The sequence below is a fragment of the Microcaecilia unicolor genome, chromosome 1 (assembly GCF_901765095.1).
Source record: "Microcaecilia unicolor chromosome 1, aMicUni1.1, whole genome shotgun sequence".
NCBI lineage: Eukaryota > Metazoa > Chordata > Amphibia > Gymnophiona > Siphonopidae > Microcaecilia > Microcaecilia unicolor.
Window position 1 is genome coordinate 644,563,222 of NC_044031.1, and position 18,568 is coordinate 644,581,789.

General features: G+C 43.0%; 1 protein-coding gene across 4 annotated transcripts in view; it reads left to right on the top strand.

The window, feature by feature from the left end:
* LOC115482321 (transmembrane protein 176B-like) overlaps positions 1-18,300 on the top strand; it is a 40,145-nt gene extending 21,845 nt beyond the window's left edge. For 2 of the 4 annotated variants that reach the window (XM_030222037.1, XM_030222038.1), the window contains 4 exons: positions 978-1,034; positions 7,416-7,619; positions 15,496-15,627; positions 17,548-18,300. In XM_030222037.1, the coding sequence (XP_030077897.1) occupies positions 978-1,034; positions 7,416-7,619; positions 15,496-15,627; positions 17,548-17,652 (498 nt within the window). In that variant the 3' untranslated portion in view covers positions 17,653-18,300. The remainder of the gene's footprint in view (positions 1-977; positions 1,035-7,415; positions 7,620-15,495; positions 15,628-17,547) is intronic. The other 2 variants (XM_030222049.1, XM_030222056.1) reach the window with 2 other exon arrangements.
* Positions 18,301-18,568: the final 268 nt, after the last annotated feature.

Consider the following 18,568-nt stretch of genomic DNA (forward strand, 5'->3'; position numbering starts at 1 on the left):
TCAAAAGAACCTCCTGCCTTGCTGGTTGGTCAGAAGCATCAAGGACAGCTTATCTAGGGAATTCTGATGTCAATTGCGGTGGGACGGCCACCTATGCAGAAGTAAAAGCCACCATTTTGGAGAGGGTGGGCTGCACCCAAGAGGCCTACTGGCAGCATTTCAACAAGGGGTCTCCATAACTTAAAGAAAACCCCTGGAGTTTCTTCTACCAACTCAAGGAGGTGGCCTGGAGATGGCTGCAACCAGAAGAAAAGACGGGCCCGGAGATTGCAAGAGTCATCCCCCTGGAGCAGTTCTTTGAAGGGTTACCCCTGCCTATGAATCAGTGGGTGAGGTGGAACCCTAAATTGACTCAGGGAGTGCTTTAGAAGTGGCCGAACCCTCCTCAGAAAGCAAACTATTATATAAGTGGCAAGGACCCGATGAAATTGTGGAGAGGACAGGGCCGGTTAACTACAAGGTGGCCCAACCAGACAAGAGGGACAAGACGAAAATTTTACATATCAATTTGCTAAAGAGGTTGGTCCCTGTGACTGCTGCTTTGGTCCAGAAGGATGACTTTGGGTCACAGGTTCCAACCAAATCCAGGCCCCTGCAAGTTCCATTTGGTGACCAACTTTCCGTCTCACAGAAGGCTGACCTAGAGCAGTTGGTACACCAGAATCAAGATGTGTATGAAGTCCACCCTTTCTCCACAGGTTTTGGAGAGCACTTGCATTTCTGCTTGTGATGTCTTGTGGTTTAGGTCTTTGGGGTACCCATTGTTATTTTCATGATAGCACTCAAGCCTTCCACAAAATTCTCTGCCATTTTATGGAATATACTACAGAGTTTGTGCCATTTTATGCCAGATATGTTAAAAGAACAATCAGACTTAAAGTCTGAAAGTCTGAGGTTAACAGGAGAGGAAAAGGGGAAGGTGAAAATATGGAATAGACTTTGTAAAGCACATGATTACATCTGGTTTCTTTTCACAGTTCCTTGTGTCTGGAGTCGTTTCTATAATCAATGAGAAATTCCCAACCCGCTGCTGGGTAGGTATTCATCACATATTATCCAATATCTCTATAATTTCAAGTGTGAGGCAGTGTTGAGTGAGGCTACAACTGTAAAGTGTATCGGTATAGAGAATGTGAGTGTGAGGCAGTGTCAGATATGACTGAAATGGCAGGGTCTCTGGAAATAAGTTGTGGGTATGAGGCACTGTTAGCTAAAGCTGTAACTATATAGTAATGATATTCACTCCCAGTCCTCAAGGATCACCAATAGGTCAGGTTTTAAGGATATCCCTAATGAATATACATTAATTTGAAAAAACTAAAGGCACATCAGATACATTGACAAAAGCTATATATTATTCACCAAAAAAAAAATATTTTTTAAAGTATAAGTTCTGTGCTCAGCCCAAGGTGCTCTAAAGAGAGAGCCAACTGCCATCCCATCATCGCACATGTAGGAAAAAGTCCACTGCATATGATATAAATTGCAAATGGTGAAAAGTCTCTATGCTATCAAAAACAATTGTTTAAAGTTCCAAAGTTGTCAAAAACAGTTATATTGAAAATTCAAATTCAAACTTATCTTGTGATGATCCACAGATATCAATATAATATATAAGCCATGCATCCAAATGTTCATAGCATTCTGAACGCTAGGTAGGCTTCTGTAGTTCTCCTGTGTTTCAGTGGCGTAGCCAAGGGTGGGCTCAGGTGGGCCCAGGCCCACCCTCTTTGGGCTCAGGCCCACCCAGTAGCAGCACATCTATGATTTGGCAGGCAGGGATCCCCAAGCCACAGCAGCTGAAAACTCCCAACAACTGTCCCTCCTGCATACCTTGTAAATAGCAGATCTTTGCCTGTATCGAGCAGCGACTGATACATACTGTGCACTTACCCACAGCCTTTCCTCTGATGTATTCCCACCTATGCAGAAACAGGAAGTTGCATCAGAGGGAAGGCTATGGGGCCAACATGAGCAATGTGTATTAGTTTCTGCTCGCTCTGGTGAAAATCTGCTATTTAAAAGGTATGCGGGGGAGGGGGGATGTTTGAGAGACCATATGGCATGCAGGCAAGAGAGGGAGAGACCAAATCACTGTGGGATAGGGTGGAGTTCTTCTGCCCACCCATCTTGGGCCCAGGCCCACCCAAAATTGAGTGTCTGGCTACGCCCCTGCTGTGTTTGTTAAAAACCGCTGTTAAATAACTCCCTTATCTCCAACACAAGCTGTGTTTCATGGGAAAAGGTTTCTCAGGGAGATAAACCTGAAAAAAATATGAACTTAATAAAAAAAAAAACCTGTGTATAATACTAAACACATAAATGAATATATAATCAATGCTGTCTAAATTTACTTAGAAACATTTCTAGCTTTCCAAACCACTAGCATGTAAATGAGGGACACTCCTTCCCATGTCATCTAAAACTGTAAGATGTTATAGGTGGATCCAAGTTTCAAACTTTAAACAGGCAGAAGCCACTTGGCCTCCTGATTTAAACCATCTGGTTGCACAGTATTTCATCAATAAATTAATCTCGGTTCTCAAATGTATAAAATCGTGTTACATTTCCTTCTCTGGGCAATTCCACACGTAGAAGTGCAGCAAATCGTAAATCTGAAGCTGTATGTTGGGCTACCCCCCCAATGTTACCCCAGGGGGCATCTCTTTGATTTAAATGAATGTTACTTAAATGTTGTGCAATTCTATATTTTAATTTACAAATCATATGTCTGATGTATAACTTTCTACAAGGACATGCAATTACAAACACCATCTGTGATGTTTCACAAGTGGTTTGAAAATGTAACTGAAATGTAAATCCCAGAGTGGGATGAAGAAATTGCTGGATATTTACAGTAAATGCAATGCCCATAACTACTATGGCCCGCTGCAAGGTCAGATGCAAATTGTGGTGTCTTTCTCCCGGCTACCAATTATCCCGAGTTATTAGCTCTACAGAAAGCTACTATAGGGTGTTGCTGGAATTCTGAGTGATAGTTCAAAATGTGCCAATGTTTATGAATAATTTTCTTCACTTTAACAGCCTGTATTGAATAGGGAATTACATATACCAGCAGTGTAGCTTTAGTTTTATTAATGGAATGTAACAATAAACTTTGAATGGCGTGGAGTGCCCTTTTATAAACTTTTTAAACTACAGTGGGGGAAATAAGTATTTGATCCCTTGCTGATTTTGTAAGTTTGCCCACTGACAAAGACATGAGCAGCCCATAATTGAAGGGTAGGTTATTGGTAATAGTGAGAGATAGCACATCACAAATTAAATCCGGAAAATCACATTGTGGAAAGTATATGAATTTATTTGCATTCTGCAGAGGGAAATAAGTATTTAATCCCTCTGGCAAACAAGACCTAATACTTGGTGGCAAAACCCTTGTTGGCAAGCACAGCGGTCAGACGTCTTCTGTAGTTGATGATGAGGTTTGCACACATGTCAGGAGGAATTTTGGTCCACTCCTCTTTGCAGATCATCTCTAAATCATTAAGAGTTCTGGGCTGTCGCTTGGCAACTCGCAGCTTCAGCTCCCTCCATAAGTTTTCAATGGGATTAAGGTCTGGTGACTGGCTAGGCCACTCCATGACCCTAATGTGCTTCTTCCTGAGCCACTCCTTTGTTGCCTTGGCTGTATGTTTTGGGTCATTGTCGTGCTGGAAGACCCAGCCACGACCCATTTTTAAGGCCCTGGCGGAGGGAAGGAGGTTGTCACTCAGAATTGTACGGTACATGGCCCCATCCATTCTCCCATTGATGCGGTGAAGTAGTCCTGTGCCCTTAGCAGAGAAACACCCCCAAAACATAACATTTCCACCTCCATGCTTGACAGTGGGGACGGTGTTCTTTGGGTCATAGGCAGCATTTCTCTTCCTCCAAACACGGCGAGTTGAGTTCATGCCAAAGAGCTCAATTTTTGTCTCATCTGACCACAGCACCTTCTCCCAATCACTCTCGGCATCATCCAGGTGTTCACTGGCAAACTTCAGACGGGCCGTCACATGTGCCTTCCGGAGCAGGGGGACCTTGCGGGCACTGCAGGATTGCAATCCGTTATGTCGTAATGTGTTACCAATGGTTTTCGTGGTGACAGTGGTCCCAGCTGCCTTGAGATCATTGACAAGTTCCCCCCTTGTAGTTGTAGGCTGATTTCTAACCTTCCTCATGATCAAGGATACCCCACGAGGTGAGATTTTGCGTGGAGCCCCAGATCTTTGTCGATTGACAGTCATTTTGTACTTCTTCCATTTTCTTACTATGGCACCAACAGTTGTCTCCTTCTCGCCCAGCGTCTTACTGATGGTTTTGTAGCCCATTCCAGCCTTGTGCAGGTGTATGATCTTGTCCCTGACATCCTTAGACAGCTCCTTGCTCTTGGCCATTTTGTAGAGGTTAGAGTCTGACTGATTCACTGAGTCTGTGGACAGGTGTCTTTCATACAGGTGACCATTGCCGACAGCTGTCTGTCATGCAGGTAACGAGTTGATTTGGAGCATCTACCTGGTCTGTAGGGGCCAGATCTCTTACTGGTTGGTGGGGGATCAAATACTTATTTCCCTCTGCAGAATGCAAATAAATTCATATACTTTCCACAATGTGATTTTCCGGATTTAATTTGTGATGTGCTATCTCTCACTGTTACCAATAACCTACCCTTCAATTATGGGCTGCTCATGTCTTTGTCAGTGGGCAAACTTACAAAATCAGCAAGGGATCAAATACTTATTTCCCCCACTGTATATTATGAGGATATCCACATGTTATGACATGAGCACTCATATCTCCAGCTAGTTGTATGAATTCTTGTACCAAAGAACGAATCCTCTGTAACTGAAGGAATTGGCCTATGGGTATTCCCACCTTTGAACGGTGCAGATGATTACTATGAAATAGACGTCTCAAATTCACCATTGATCAGTTTGATTTGAATATCCAAAAAGTCAATCACTTGGCCCCCGATTGTTGATAAGAATTGAATATGGGATTGCACTGATTAATATAAATCATAAAATGTTGCAAAGATGAATTTCCCCCTCTCCAAATCAAAAAGACATTGTCTATGAAGTGTTTCCACAAAATTATATTTGATCTATATTGAGATGAATAAATTAATTTCTCTTCAAACTGCTCCATATAAAGACATTCTATGGACGGCGCTATCGCAGCACCCATGGTGACTCCTTTGATTTGTAAAAAATATTTATCATCAAAAATAAAATAATTGTTCTGAATAACCATCTTGGCCAAAGTATTAAGGAGATAAATTTTGGCAGAAGATAAATCCATCTTTTGCAAAAGCTCGTCAATCAGTATTAATGCATGATCTTGTGGAACATTGGAATAAAGTGCTGTTATGTCAAAAGTGACTAAAATAGTTGGTTCTTCCATAGGCAAAATTTGAATCAAATGCATAGCATCATGTAAATATGACTCCATCTGTGGCACCAATGATTGCAAAAAAGAATCTAAAAATTTTAACAGGGGTTCCAAAATGGAACCCCTTCCTGATACTACTGGGTGTCCCGGGGGTCTTGTGAAAGACTTGTGGACTTTAGGAATAAAAGAAATATATGGTACAACTCATAGGCGCCGACTCCGTGGGTGCTGTGGGTGCTCAAGCACCCCCAATAATTTGGCAGTGGCTACGTGACGACGGTGACGTGACCGCTCCCTCCCTGCACTGTCTGTTCCGACTCCTGACTCCTTGCCCTGCTGGCTGCACCGCTGTCTGTGCTGTCCGTCCACCCACTCGCTCCGCCTCCTACCTGGCTCCTTCCTTCAATGCTCCGGACTGACTCTCCGTGTGCAGACACTGCCTTCGTTCGCCATCGGAAGCTTTCCCTCTGGCTCTGCTCTTTACGGTTCCGCAAAGGCGGGATGATCAATCAATCATCACCATGCTGCAACAGAGAGGCAGAGCACAGAGGAGCTTCCGGTCCCGAAGCGGAGCCACTGTCGCGAAGCCGAAGAAGCCCGAACTTAGGCAGTGGTGGGGTGGGCCGATGGCACCGCGCGTGACCATGTCCTCGGTCCTCCTGTCCTGTCTCTCCCGAGTCCCGGGCCGGCTCTCGCTCCAGTCCCTGATGCTCCCTGCCATGGCCCGCCCTGCACAGCTTCATTGTTCAACTTCCTGTCCCGCATAAGCGGGAATCGCGGGATGCTGCAGCCTGCAGACAGCAGAGGGAGAGCTCGGGAGCACGAAGGCAGCTGCTGTGTGGTCAGTGGTGTGCTTACTAGCGGTCCGGATTGAAGGGCAGAGACTGAGAGTGAGCCAGAGAGGACGAGGTACAGGGAAAGGTGCCAGCCCAGCCCCAGATGACGTAGGTAAGGTTATTTATTTAGGTGTGTAGACATATAAATCTGCATTACAGTGTGTTAAGCCTAAAGCTTAATGTAGTTCAGTAGAAGGGCCCCCTAGTCTAATTAGCTTGTACAAAGGTGGTTATTGGTGAATTTATTATAAAAGAATAATAGTATGTTTGCTGATTCATAATCCAGTGTGAGCATTTGAACCCAATAATTTCACAGAACCCATATCCCTGTGGTGCTGGTGAGGCTGGAAATTGCAGTGCTTTCTCAGGAGGGAGCCTGGAACTGGGAGGGGGGGGGGGGCTGGAATGTGGGGGGAGGGGGGAGGAGAGGGGGCGGGGGTGCGGTGGGGAATGCACCACCTGTAAAAAAAAATTTCAGCACCCCCAATCATTTTGAAAAGTTGGCTCCTATGGTACAACTGGATGTTCATTATACAGAAATTTAAATTCTTGGTACAAGATGGTACCTTCCCAATTGTCACTAGTTAACACCTGAAATAGTGACTTCTGTATATATGTGGTTGGGTCTTCACTCAGTTGCCTGTAAAAAGATGAATCCCATCAATTGGTTATATGCTTCTGTCTTATATGCGCTCATGTCCCAAACTACTATGCCCAGCTCTGCAAATTTTAATAGTAGAATCAGATGACAAAGACTCCAAAGCTCTTTGATGTTTATTGCTCGAATTGATTTTCCCACTTGCCATTTCAGCTTCCAAAATTGTTAAGTCTTGCCTAATGAATGTGCATGAGAGAAATTTACATACAGTGATGACAGTAGGTATACAAATCTCTCTCATGCATATTCATTAGGCATATCCTGAAAACCTGACCCAGAGACAGCTCTGGACTGGAGGACTGGGAGTGAATATCAGAGCTGTAGAGAGTAATGGGATATGTAGAGTGGTATGAAGTACTGTCAGGTGAGGTTGAATAATTATGCTGGTGGAAGAAAATTTAGGTGATGTTCACTTAGTTTCATTTATTCTGTATGTGCTTGTATATATGTATGTTTGATTCTTAAATATGGTTGTTTCCTTTGATGCTAAAAGTAAATTAGATTTCTTTTCTGCTTTACTCTTCCTGTAGATATTGTTGGCTTTATTGATGAACCTGGTCAGTGCTGGAATGGCCATTGCTGGGATCAACTTCTGTTATAAGGAACTGAGGTGGTCTCCAGCAAATTATGACTATGTTTTCTATTCATGCTTACGCTGTAATTTTACTGTAAGCCGCTGGGATCCGGGCTATGGGAAGGAAAACAAATGTCAGAAGAGTGTGCAGAGGCTAATTGTATGTATTATTACATATTTATTTTTTTCTTCTCCTTCAAAGATTTTTTTACTATGATGGAAATCCCAGCTTATGTTTATGTTTATTTGATTAGATTAATCACCTTTCACAAATCACACCAGAGCGGTGTGCAATAAAAAACGTATACATTTCATAAAGCAAATATATAATATAAAAACATATAACAAAGCACAAAATCAAAACATATACTAAAACAAAGTCAATAGTAATAAAACAAAATCAGTAAAATATAAGGCAACACACAGACCTAAAAAATAAAACACAGACCTATAATAGCATGCTCTGTTTAGCAGCAAACCCACCAAGAAACCACTGCTCTCTCTGGTCCAAACATAATTTTTTAAAACCATAATTAGTCCAGGTCAAAAATCTGCCAAATAACTAAGGGGCCCTTTTAATAAGCAGTGCTAAAAAGTGCCCTGTGCTATTTTTAGCATGTGGGCTTCCCGCACGCTGAGGCCAGCAGTAAAATGGCGGCAACTTCTATTTTTTTATTCATGGCCACATGCTAATTTCCCAATTAGCGCGTGGCCATTAGCACATGAGCCCTTATCGTCACCTATTTACTAGGTGGTAATGGCTCCTGCACTAACCCCGCACTAATCAGGCAGGGCACCGCAATTTACCTGTGCTTCGCAATTAGCACAGGGCATGCCTACTTTCTGCCTCCAAACACATCCTCTACGCTAAAAAATATTTTATAATTTTAGAGTGGGATTGGCGCGCACCAATTGCAGACTACTGCAGTACAAGTGCCTTTTTAGCGTGTGATAAGCATGCATTAGTGTTTATCGCCGCTTAGTAGAATGGCCTCTAAATCTTCAAAGATGCCTTTCAAAGAGCAAATTCTACACAGGCGGGCCAAAATAAGAAAAAATCATAGTGTTGCATACCTTCAAGATAAATTCTAGACGGAAGAACTAACTAACCTTATTGTGAAGAATGAAGCACCTGACTAAACCGAAACAGCATCAGCAGATCAGCCAAATAGTCAGGAATCCCAACTAAAATGCCCAGTGTGTCAATAACAGGATTTTTAACTTACACCTGCAATGTTGGGTAAAATAATTTTGACAAAGATTTCGAATCAGAATCAAAATCACTAACTACAAAATGAATTTGAAATCAAAATCAGTAAGTCAGTTGTGAGTTCAAATCGAAATAAGTCATCAAATGATTTAAAAAGCAAAGTACTACTATTAAGTGTAATTGTCAGAGGACAGGATTATACAATAGACTAATCCATCAATATTGATAAGCATGGATGTGCAAATTACAAGTCCATATATGGCAAAAATTAATACATAACTAGGGTTTACGGAGTTTGGTAGCTTAGGCTCTACATTGACAGCCTCACTGTTGTATTGTGAACTTACGGTAATCTCCTAAGGGCAGATGATTTTAGCCCATTATTAAAGCTATTATAGTAGTCCAACCTACAAAGGATCAAATCATACATCAAAATTTGAACATCCTTATCCTCTAAGAAATGCTAAACAGAATGAATCCTACTCAAGCCACAAAAGATGAGTGAAAATCTGTTGGTTGAATGAAAGAGCAGAATCTAAATGCAGAGAGACAGCTGAGTCTTTGAAATAATCACATCACAAATATACAGAGAAGGATTTAATAACCAAACTCTCTTGGTGAACCTAATAGACTCTGACTTGCCCAGGCTGAGCTTCAATCTAAACTGGGATAGCCATTGAGCCAATATGATCAGACATATGTACAGCACATATACTGTAATTTGGAACAACTTGAATCTGTAAAGGCCACAAGTTGTACATCATTGGTGTACAAGAAAGCTGTCACTCTTAAACTGTAAACCAGGGTAGCAAGAAGGGGCAGACTGACCATTCAGGTAACTGGGCAGTGCCTGAGGGCCCAGAGGGTCTGTCCATTTACCTGCTGCCACACACTGCAGCCCTCCCCATGGTCCTACCTTGCAAGGCCCTGGTGGTCTAGTGGCCTTTGTGGGGGCAGGAAAGAATCCCACTCTTATCTGCCCGCTGCCACTACTCTGCCTGTGCTTGGCGCCACTGTGTTGTAAAAATGGCTGCCGAGACCCGCAAGACTACCGCAGCAAGTCTCAGCAGCCATTTTGAAAACACAGCGGCTGTAGGCCCGCAGTGTCAGACACAGGCAGAGTAGTTAGCGGCAGCGGGCAGGAAAGATTGGGATTCTTTCCTGCCCCCGAAGAAGCCACTAGACCACTAGGGCCCTTCAAGGTAGGATCTACTTGCCGGGGTCTGTAGTGTGTGAGAGGGGGCAGCAAGTGCGGCGGTGGGGGCTGTGATGTGCAGGAGGGAGGCAGCGGTGGAGCGGCAGGCAGAGACCAAGGGTGGCCCAATGACCCTTACTACCTGGGGGCCCCGACTACTGTCAGTCTGCCCCGATAGCAAGAGGAGCAACAAACAAATTAAAAACTATAGGGTACTGTGAGGGAGTGAGTGGTACATGGCTGGGTTCCCATAGGATCACTCACTCACTGAGAGTGAGCCATCCTAGGGTGGATGGAGTTACACCTACTCAGTCAGAGGGGCTGGGCTCCAGCAAGGAGGTGGTTAACTGCCCTGAGGTAGAACAGATCAGAGAGGCCCCGAGCAAGCGAGGCAAGAGGTCTCCAAGGGAGCAGTGAGAGAGACTCCAGTCAAGAGTCTCAAGGGAAATATAAAACCAGGAGGCAGATCATATAAAAAGGTAGTCTTTAGTGAAGTGAAAATGCTCCCAGGTGAATAAACATCTGTGCCTGACATAGCCATGTTTTGCAAACAAATACTGGCAGCATCAGGGGCAGTATGAACCAGCTGGTGTTTTACACTGAGCTACAAGCTCCAGGACCAGACTTAAGTATGCAGTTCACACCAGCTGGTTCTGGTTTTATATTTTCCATGTTGGATTTGGCAGATTCCTGGTCTTGTTGTTTTCTGATACAAGAGTCTCAAGGGAGCAGCCCTGAGAGAGGACCTCCCAGCAACCAATACAGAGAGTAGCAGCCTGAGTTTGTTTCCCTGGGATGGGAAACTGAAAGTAAAGCCAGCCTCCAGGAGTTGGTAATACGGTATGTGTGGAAAGAAGACTGCCAAGGCAGGCAAGAACCTTGCAAAACATTCACAAAATATTTGTATCCAGGAGGGACTTGAGACGGCATTAGTTGCCACACTGTTTGGGCCTGGCTAGGAGCCAGCCCCATGAAGAATACTGATTTGGGCTTTATTGAGAGAGACAGAGACAGACAGACAGACTTAAAGAACTAAGAAGTAACAGAGCTAATTATAGCTTTTTTGGTGTACATAATTAAAGTACTTTTGGCTTTTTACCTGCAATGTGTGTGTGTGACACATTTCTATGAGGTCCTGCAGTCAGCCGCGAGCCACACTGCCATAGGGACAAAATTGCTATTTCTGCTTTATTGATGAACCTATCATGAAGAGGACAACTGAGTGTTCTGCCTAAAAGCAAGGGTTTTCTGAATAAGAATAGAATCACCAAAAAAAAAAAAAAAAAAAAAAACAATTCCCCTAAACCCAAGCTCATGAAAATAAGTATGCAACAAAACAGAAATCTATAAAATCAAATGCAGAACTCAAATCTAACACGACCAACAGAGCAGCTCTACCAGAGTCTTAACATGAATTTTATTTATTAAAGCTACATGTGCAGCAGTGGCATATCCAGACCAGTCATTTGGGGTAGGCCCACAGTTAAGTTGGGTTGGCCTTCCAAAACTGCTCCCCCTCCCTCCAATGTTTTGTCCTGCATATCTCTCCCTCTCCTGTGCTCCCGGATCCAGCATTTGCCCCCAGCCTTCAGCCTGGCAACTCCCCCCCCCCCCCCACTCCAGTGTACCTCAGTTCCTTCATGGGCAGCAGCAGCAACACACATCTGCTGCCTGCACCAGTCTCACAGGCTTCCCTGTGCCAGTCAGGAAACAGGAAATGACATCACTGAGGACAGAATGTGGCAGAAGGAAGCCTGCGAGGCTGGTGTAGGCAGCGGTTGTGTGTGGTTGCTACCACCCGCAAAAGTGATGAGTTACACCAGGAAGGGGGAGGTTCAGAGAGAGGGGAAGTTGCCAGGCTGTGGATGGGCAGGGGCAAATGCTGGATCCAGATGTGGGAGAGAGGGAAGCAAGGCAGCCACTGCTGAACTGTTTTGGGGGGACCAAACAGGGTGGGCCTGAGCCAAGAATGGGTGGGCCTGTTGCAGATCCTGTGGGATTACCTGCATGGAATCCTGACTGCTTTGGATATAAGCATCATGGAGCTAATTGAATAAATTGGTACCTCGATTTAGGTGCCAAATTCTATAACAGCATTTGGGTGGTGCCTAAGCTGTCACAGAATACTGCTGTGAAGTCATTGTGGCATGTTGAAATAAAGACATGACAGTTTTTGCCAGGTTGTCATTGTGTAAATGGGTGTGCCTAAGTGTGCCATGCATTGTGCGTAAATAATAGTATTCTGTAATGTGAGTGTGTCACTCCACCCACATGTACATCCCCCTTCAAGTACTGCATTATAGCACATAAAGGCTGCCTTACAGAATAATGCCTAGTGCAGCTATGAGCATCGCTGCCAATTATTGGTGCTTCTGATGAGTGTAAATGGGATGTAAGTCTAGATGCCACTTTTGCTTGATAATTGCATTAAAAAAAAAATCTAATAATTGCCCCAAAACCACTCTCCCAAAAACCTTTGAAATAAAAAGTACAAGAACATAAGAAGAACCATACTAGGTCAGACCAGAGGTCTTAAGTTTACCTTGTGAGCTACGCTGGGCATTTTCAGACTTGGTTTGATTGGTAACTGAGGTTACCTGTGTCCTAGTCCCACCCACCCCTAGGTAAACTCCCTTTATATAGAGCAATCAAGGGACAAGTATCTTCATTACACTTAGTTGGTCAATCCTAATTCTTGTTACTCCCTGTCATGCTTCACCTTTTCTCACTTGTGAATCACATCATTATGACCTTCATTCAGTGCAATACATGTTCTGCTTTAATCCTAAGGCAAACTATCTGGAACCTTAGAGCTTGTCCTATCTGTCTCCAAATGTCAGCCTTGAAAGAAGAGATCAACATACTCAAGAAGGAATTAGCTACAATTAAAGAAGCATCCAGAAGCATCCAGGATTACTCATTTCCCAGCTAATTTACCACCACCACTTCCTCAGAGAATGAAACATCAGAGGAATAGATGGGTCACAGTAGGCTCTGGTAGACTAAGATCTGCGACACAGAAACACTTGCCCTCCCAAGCTTTGCCCCTATCAAATTCTTTTGCAGCGTTGCATCATTATGATGGTGAAAAAAGACGTACTGTGGAGGAACCAGAGGCAATGAAAGTAGCACAACCCAAAAAACATCCCCCAAATAATGACAGAATGGTGAAAAGCAGAAAACTCTTTCTGCTCGGAGACTCCATTATCAGGGGCATTAACTTAGGAACACAGTTCAGGGTTTCCAACCTAGTGAAATGTCTTCCAAGATCTTCAGCTACAAGATGTACAGAACAAATACTGAAAGTGATCCGAGAAGACAGCAAGGTTTCAAATGCTGATGTTGTAATTCACCTGGGGACAAATGACCTGGTCAACAATAGCAAGTTTACAACATAGAGAGCGTTCTAGAAGCTGGGGGAGGGTCTGAAATCTTTGGTTCGGACTGTGGCTTTTTCTGAAGTAATTCCTATGTGGGGGAGGGGAGAGGAAAGACTACGCAAAACAGAGGAATTCAATAAGTGGCTGTACTGTAATGATGGGCTACATCTTTCTGTGAGAGGAAAGGGATCCTTGGGGAGAAATTCAGACAATATGTTTATAGACATTTAAACTAGAGGGTGGGGGTGACAAAAGGAAACAAGGGATTTTGGAAAGTCACCCCCAGAATAATTTTTTTTTCACAATCCACATGTGATTTAACAACTTTGAAAATTTGTGCCATCTGCAAATTTGATCACCTCACTCATCATTCCCATTTCTAGATAATTTATAACTATGTCAAAAAGCACTAATCCCAGTACAGATCCCTGTGGTACTCCATTATTCATCTTCCTCCACTAGGAAAATTGGCAATTTAGGAGGCAATTTTGCAATGGGGCACTAGTTACCAGAAATTATGGTACAAAGTTGGATTCTATAAGGGCACATATGCAGTTACATTGCCATTATAGAATATGAACCTAAAGAATGACTTAACCTAGACAAAATCATTTATTGGATAGCCCAACATAAACTGCTTCTTTATCTCTCTAAGTCAGAGGATCTCTGAATATTCATGAACTCTGCTGTACCTTCTGTTCAACCTGTTCTTGACTCTACACTAGTTTTTATGTTTGTTTATACTTAGGATTATTAAAACTTTATATACTGCTCAGATTAACTGGCAGATCTGAGCGGTGTGCAATAAAAATTTAAAAATATAAAAGATGGAAAGGAACTACAATGTAAAATAGGAAAAATACTCAACATTCATTTGATAAGACTGGACAGAAGCTGGACAGCTGTACGTTAAAAGGGTAACAGACAAGAGGTAAACAGTTGGAGCAAAAAAGGGTAAGTGATACAAGGAAAAGGGGAACTGAGAGAGGAAGAAACCAGTGATAACTCAATGAGTATGTATTCCCAGACTTAGGTGGTCGTGTTGTAGGCTTGATGGAAAAGCCAGGAAATTTTTGAAAGATGATTCTGCCCTGATTGAAATTGAGAGAGAGTTCCAAAAAAAAAAAAAAAAACAGAGCAGTAGAGAAAAAAGCACAACCATCAGTAAGCTGAGCAGATTTTGGGCTCGGAAGAACCAGACAGAAATCATTGATAGAACGCAGTAACCGAACTGTGGAATAGGGAATTGTTGAAGAGGCTAAGTAGTCAGGCAGACCTAATCTAAAAACTCTGAAAGTAAGTATTAGAAGCTTGTAGATAACTCGTCGATCTATGGGAAGCCAATGGAATTTTTGCAAAAGGGGAGTGATGTGATCAATTAAGGATATAAGGAAATTTCCTGTTGGGCAATTTTTAGTTGGTTGTCAACCAAGATTGGATACCTGTGGTCCTATAAAATCAGACAATAAATAAATAAATGTCTCTGAAATTGGGGAGCCTATAATTTTCTGGGTCATCTATAGCTGGTGATCATATTCTGGACAGTTGTTTTGTTTGGAGATGGTGAAAAGGAAAATAAGGGACAAAATAGCTGTGTTTTATGTGGGATGATATCTGTACCAGACAGAGGCATGGCCACAGGTATGCCCTGGTGGGTAGGGGCCCACCCAGTTTGAGTCAGGCCCAGCCAGAGGCGGCACACATTGACAGTGTAGCTGGTGGGGATCCCTAAACCCTGCCAGCTGAAGAGTCCTCTCTGGAGCCCCCCCAAGCTGTCTCAATCTTGGGGCACTTGGTGACGCTCTTCCAGCCACCAAGGCTGACACATGTGCTCAGTTCATGCCCATGAATAGAGCATTGGTGGGGGATGCCTGCGTTGGTAGCTGGAGATGCACCACTGACTGCCCCAAGGTTGAGATAGCTTGGGGGGGGGGGGGGGGCGGTGTTTCCGGAGAGGACTCTTCTGCTGGTGGGGCTTGGGGATCCCCATGAGCCAAGGTAATATTTTTACTGCTTCTTGGGTGGAGGGAGTATAGGGCAAAGAAGAAATGTTGGACTGGTCTGACCAAATATGGCTATTCTTATGTTCTTATGACATGAAAAAAAAACATAAAATTGTGTTTTTTTTCTGCTCATTTTCATTTACCAACTGCATGAAATGACATAGGGTACGTTGTTGAAATTTCCTGTGCCATTTCAAATGAATGCACATCCCTAGTGATTGCTGCTAAGAATGTCATTCTTTTTGCAGGATTATTTGAAGACACTTTTCATGAGCGTTACTGTACTGCTGCTGACTACCATGATTGCAGAGCTGTGCATCACCGTTTATTCCGGAGGCTATTGCTTGAAATCTTTGTGCTGCAAGAACTCTCCAGAACAGGTAAGGTTTGTATGTATGATTCCCCTGGAATAATTTGTAGGCGTGAGTAAAGGAGTAAGAAAGATATAGAAAGGCTAAAGATAGTTAAATGGCTTAGATTAGATAAAGGGTGCATAATATATATTTATTAAAAAAAATTCTAATTCACTTACAACTCAGCTGAGTACAATAAAAACATACATATTAAAAAATAAACAATGAATGCATAATAAAAAGACAAACTATAAAAATAAACTATTCATTATCAGTCCAACAAACAGCAGGCTTAACTCCACATTTTAACAAAAAAATATGTTTTCAAGCTTTTCCTAAACTGCTCCACACTCCTACATAGTCTCAAATACCCAGGCAGCCCATTCTACAGCACAGGCCCTGCAATAAAGAAAGCTGTTGTACGTATCTTTGCATAATTTACACATATTCTTTTACTTGAAACCTGCATGATGTTCCAGATCGCAAAGCTCTTGCTGGCTGATACACAGTAATCACTTGCCTAAAATACCTTGGTAGAGAAGATGAGTACAAAATCTGGTGCATAAACTTCGCAATCTTATAGACAATTGGCAACCAAGGTAATTTGTTCAGCAAAGGTGACACATGCTCAAATCTCAGCACCCCAACTATCAATTTGGCTGCAGCATTCTGAATTGTTTGTAATGCTTGTATCCTAGATTTAGTGATGCCTAAATATAACGCATTACAAAAATCAATCCTAGAAAGAACCAAACTCTGAACCACTGATCTAAAATCGCCTCCAGCCAACATAGGTTTCAATTTAGCTAAGAAATGCAACTGGAAAAATTAAGAATTAACTATGGTCAGAACTTGATCTTGTATTGACAAATGAGTATTCAAGGTCACCCCCAAATCAAGCATCTTCTCTCTAATGGGCAATTCCACATCAACCACCTTCACAGCCCTCAATTGAGTTAGCTCTTCATCCTTCCCAATAAACATCAACTCTGTTTTTAAGTTCAAGGCCAACCTGTGTCTTCCCATTCAATCTACTATCACATCCATATAGTTCTTCAATTTCTCACTCGTCCATTGCAATACACCCTGAACTGGAAAGAAAAATTGGACATCATCCACATAAATCCGATGATCTACCTTCAAACTTTCAAATACCTTACCTAAAGATGCCATATAAATATTAAATAACAAAGCAGATAATGCTAAACCCTGCGGAACTCCTCTAGACACTTGGACAACTGGAGAAACTTTCCCCCACTATAGACCTGCATGCAATGACCTTTCAACAATGACTCAAACCAACTCCACACCAATCCAGTAACACCATACCTCCTTAATTTCACCAGTAACAAATCCTCGTCCAATGTGTCAAAAGCTAAAGAAACATCCAAAGATACAAGACATGATATTAAAAGTATCACGTGAATATGAATTGTTAGATATCAGGATCTCACCATGACCTGAATGTAAAAATGCAGAAATACAGTTCCATAATATTTTAACATGGGCACATGTTCATGTTCATAAGCTGCTAGATCAAGAAATATTTTGCATTGTAGATATATAAAGTGGATCTAGACAGATACTGTAGATCCTGTGAATAAATACTAGAGCAGCGCTGTGTAATTTATTTACTTTTACTATTTCTCTCTTTTTCTCACTCTATTTCTAACCCTCTATTTGTCTCTTCTCTGTATGTTTGTCTCTTATTTTCCCTCCTGGGTCTCCTTTTCTCATCCCTCTTCTTTGATTTTTTTCAGATTTTTGTCTTACATCTTGCTCTTGCTCTGCCTGTTTCTGCATTTTGTTTTGGTTTTCATTCTCGTCCTTTCTCTTGTCTTTATCTCTTTCAACTTGCCATTCTGTCTGTCTTTTTACACTTAAGTGTGTTTTGCCACCTGTCTTGTGCCCACATGACCTAGATTTATTTTGTTTCTCATTTGTTAGGATGATAAAATTGCAGTTGAATCAAAAAACGATTCCAAAGAGGAACCTCAGGATGTTATGGAGATCTGTGCCTTGACACACATGGATACAGAAGCAAGTGCTTGATACCTTATATCATAGCTGCATTGTTTTATCATCTGTCTATATATCTTTGCCCAGGTCTGACTATCATTACAACATGTAAAAGATGGGCATTCATTTGCAGTGATATGGGAAATTTCAGTGGCATATCCCATGTCATTGTATGTACTTATCAAATAAAAGCAAGCAGAAAAAACACAAAAGTTTGATTTATCATTTACCAATAATATTATGCACTCTTTGTAGGTCTGAGTTCTAGTAGTAGTACCATGAGACTACCACTAGAGCTCACAGTGGTCATTTTCTAGATGGCACCACTAGGGGCAGAAGGGATTGGGGATTGCTCCTGTCCAGACTACCGCAATGGACCACCAGGGATGATAAACTAGGCTTGGGAGAGGGGAACTACAGCTAGGTGAGTGTGAGGGGTTTGGGGGGGTCTGATGTGAATGGGGAGATTCAGGAGAAGGGTTGGACCATGTTAGGTGTGGGCAGGAGGGAGCAGGGCCATGGGGGGGGGGGGGCAGGGGGCAAAATTCCCCATGCCCAGCCTCCAAGGGGGGCCCAGCACCGGCAAGGTTTTGAGGGAGCAGTAGAAGCTTCTTTTTGCCTGCCTGCTTCTGGGTCTGTCCCTCTCCTGCTCCTGCATGCCAGGACCCAGATGATTGCATTAACATGATAACCCGGGTGACCCAGGTTATTGCATTAATGCAATCATCCAGGCACACAGGAGCAGGAGACAACAGTCCAAGGGAGGAGCAGTCAGACACAGGAAGGTAAGAGGGTGAGCGGGCAGCTCGACTGTGGGGAGAGACTGTGGGAGGTGGCCCAAGAGTGAGGGGCGTGGCGCAGCAGTGGCTCAGAAGGGGGGGGGGGGTGGTGGTGGTCCTGCCCCAGGCCCAGCTGTGTCTCTCAGCAGCCCTAGGAGGGAGGGGAGCGT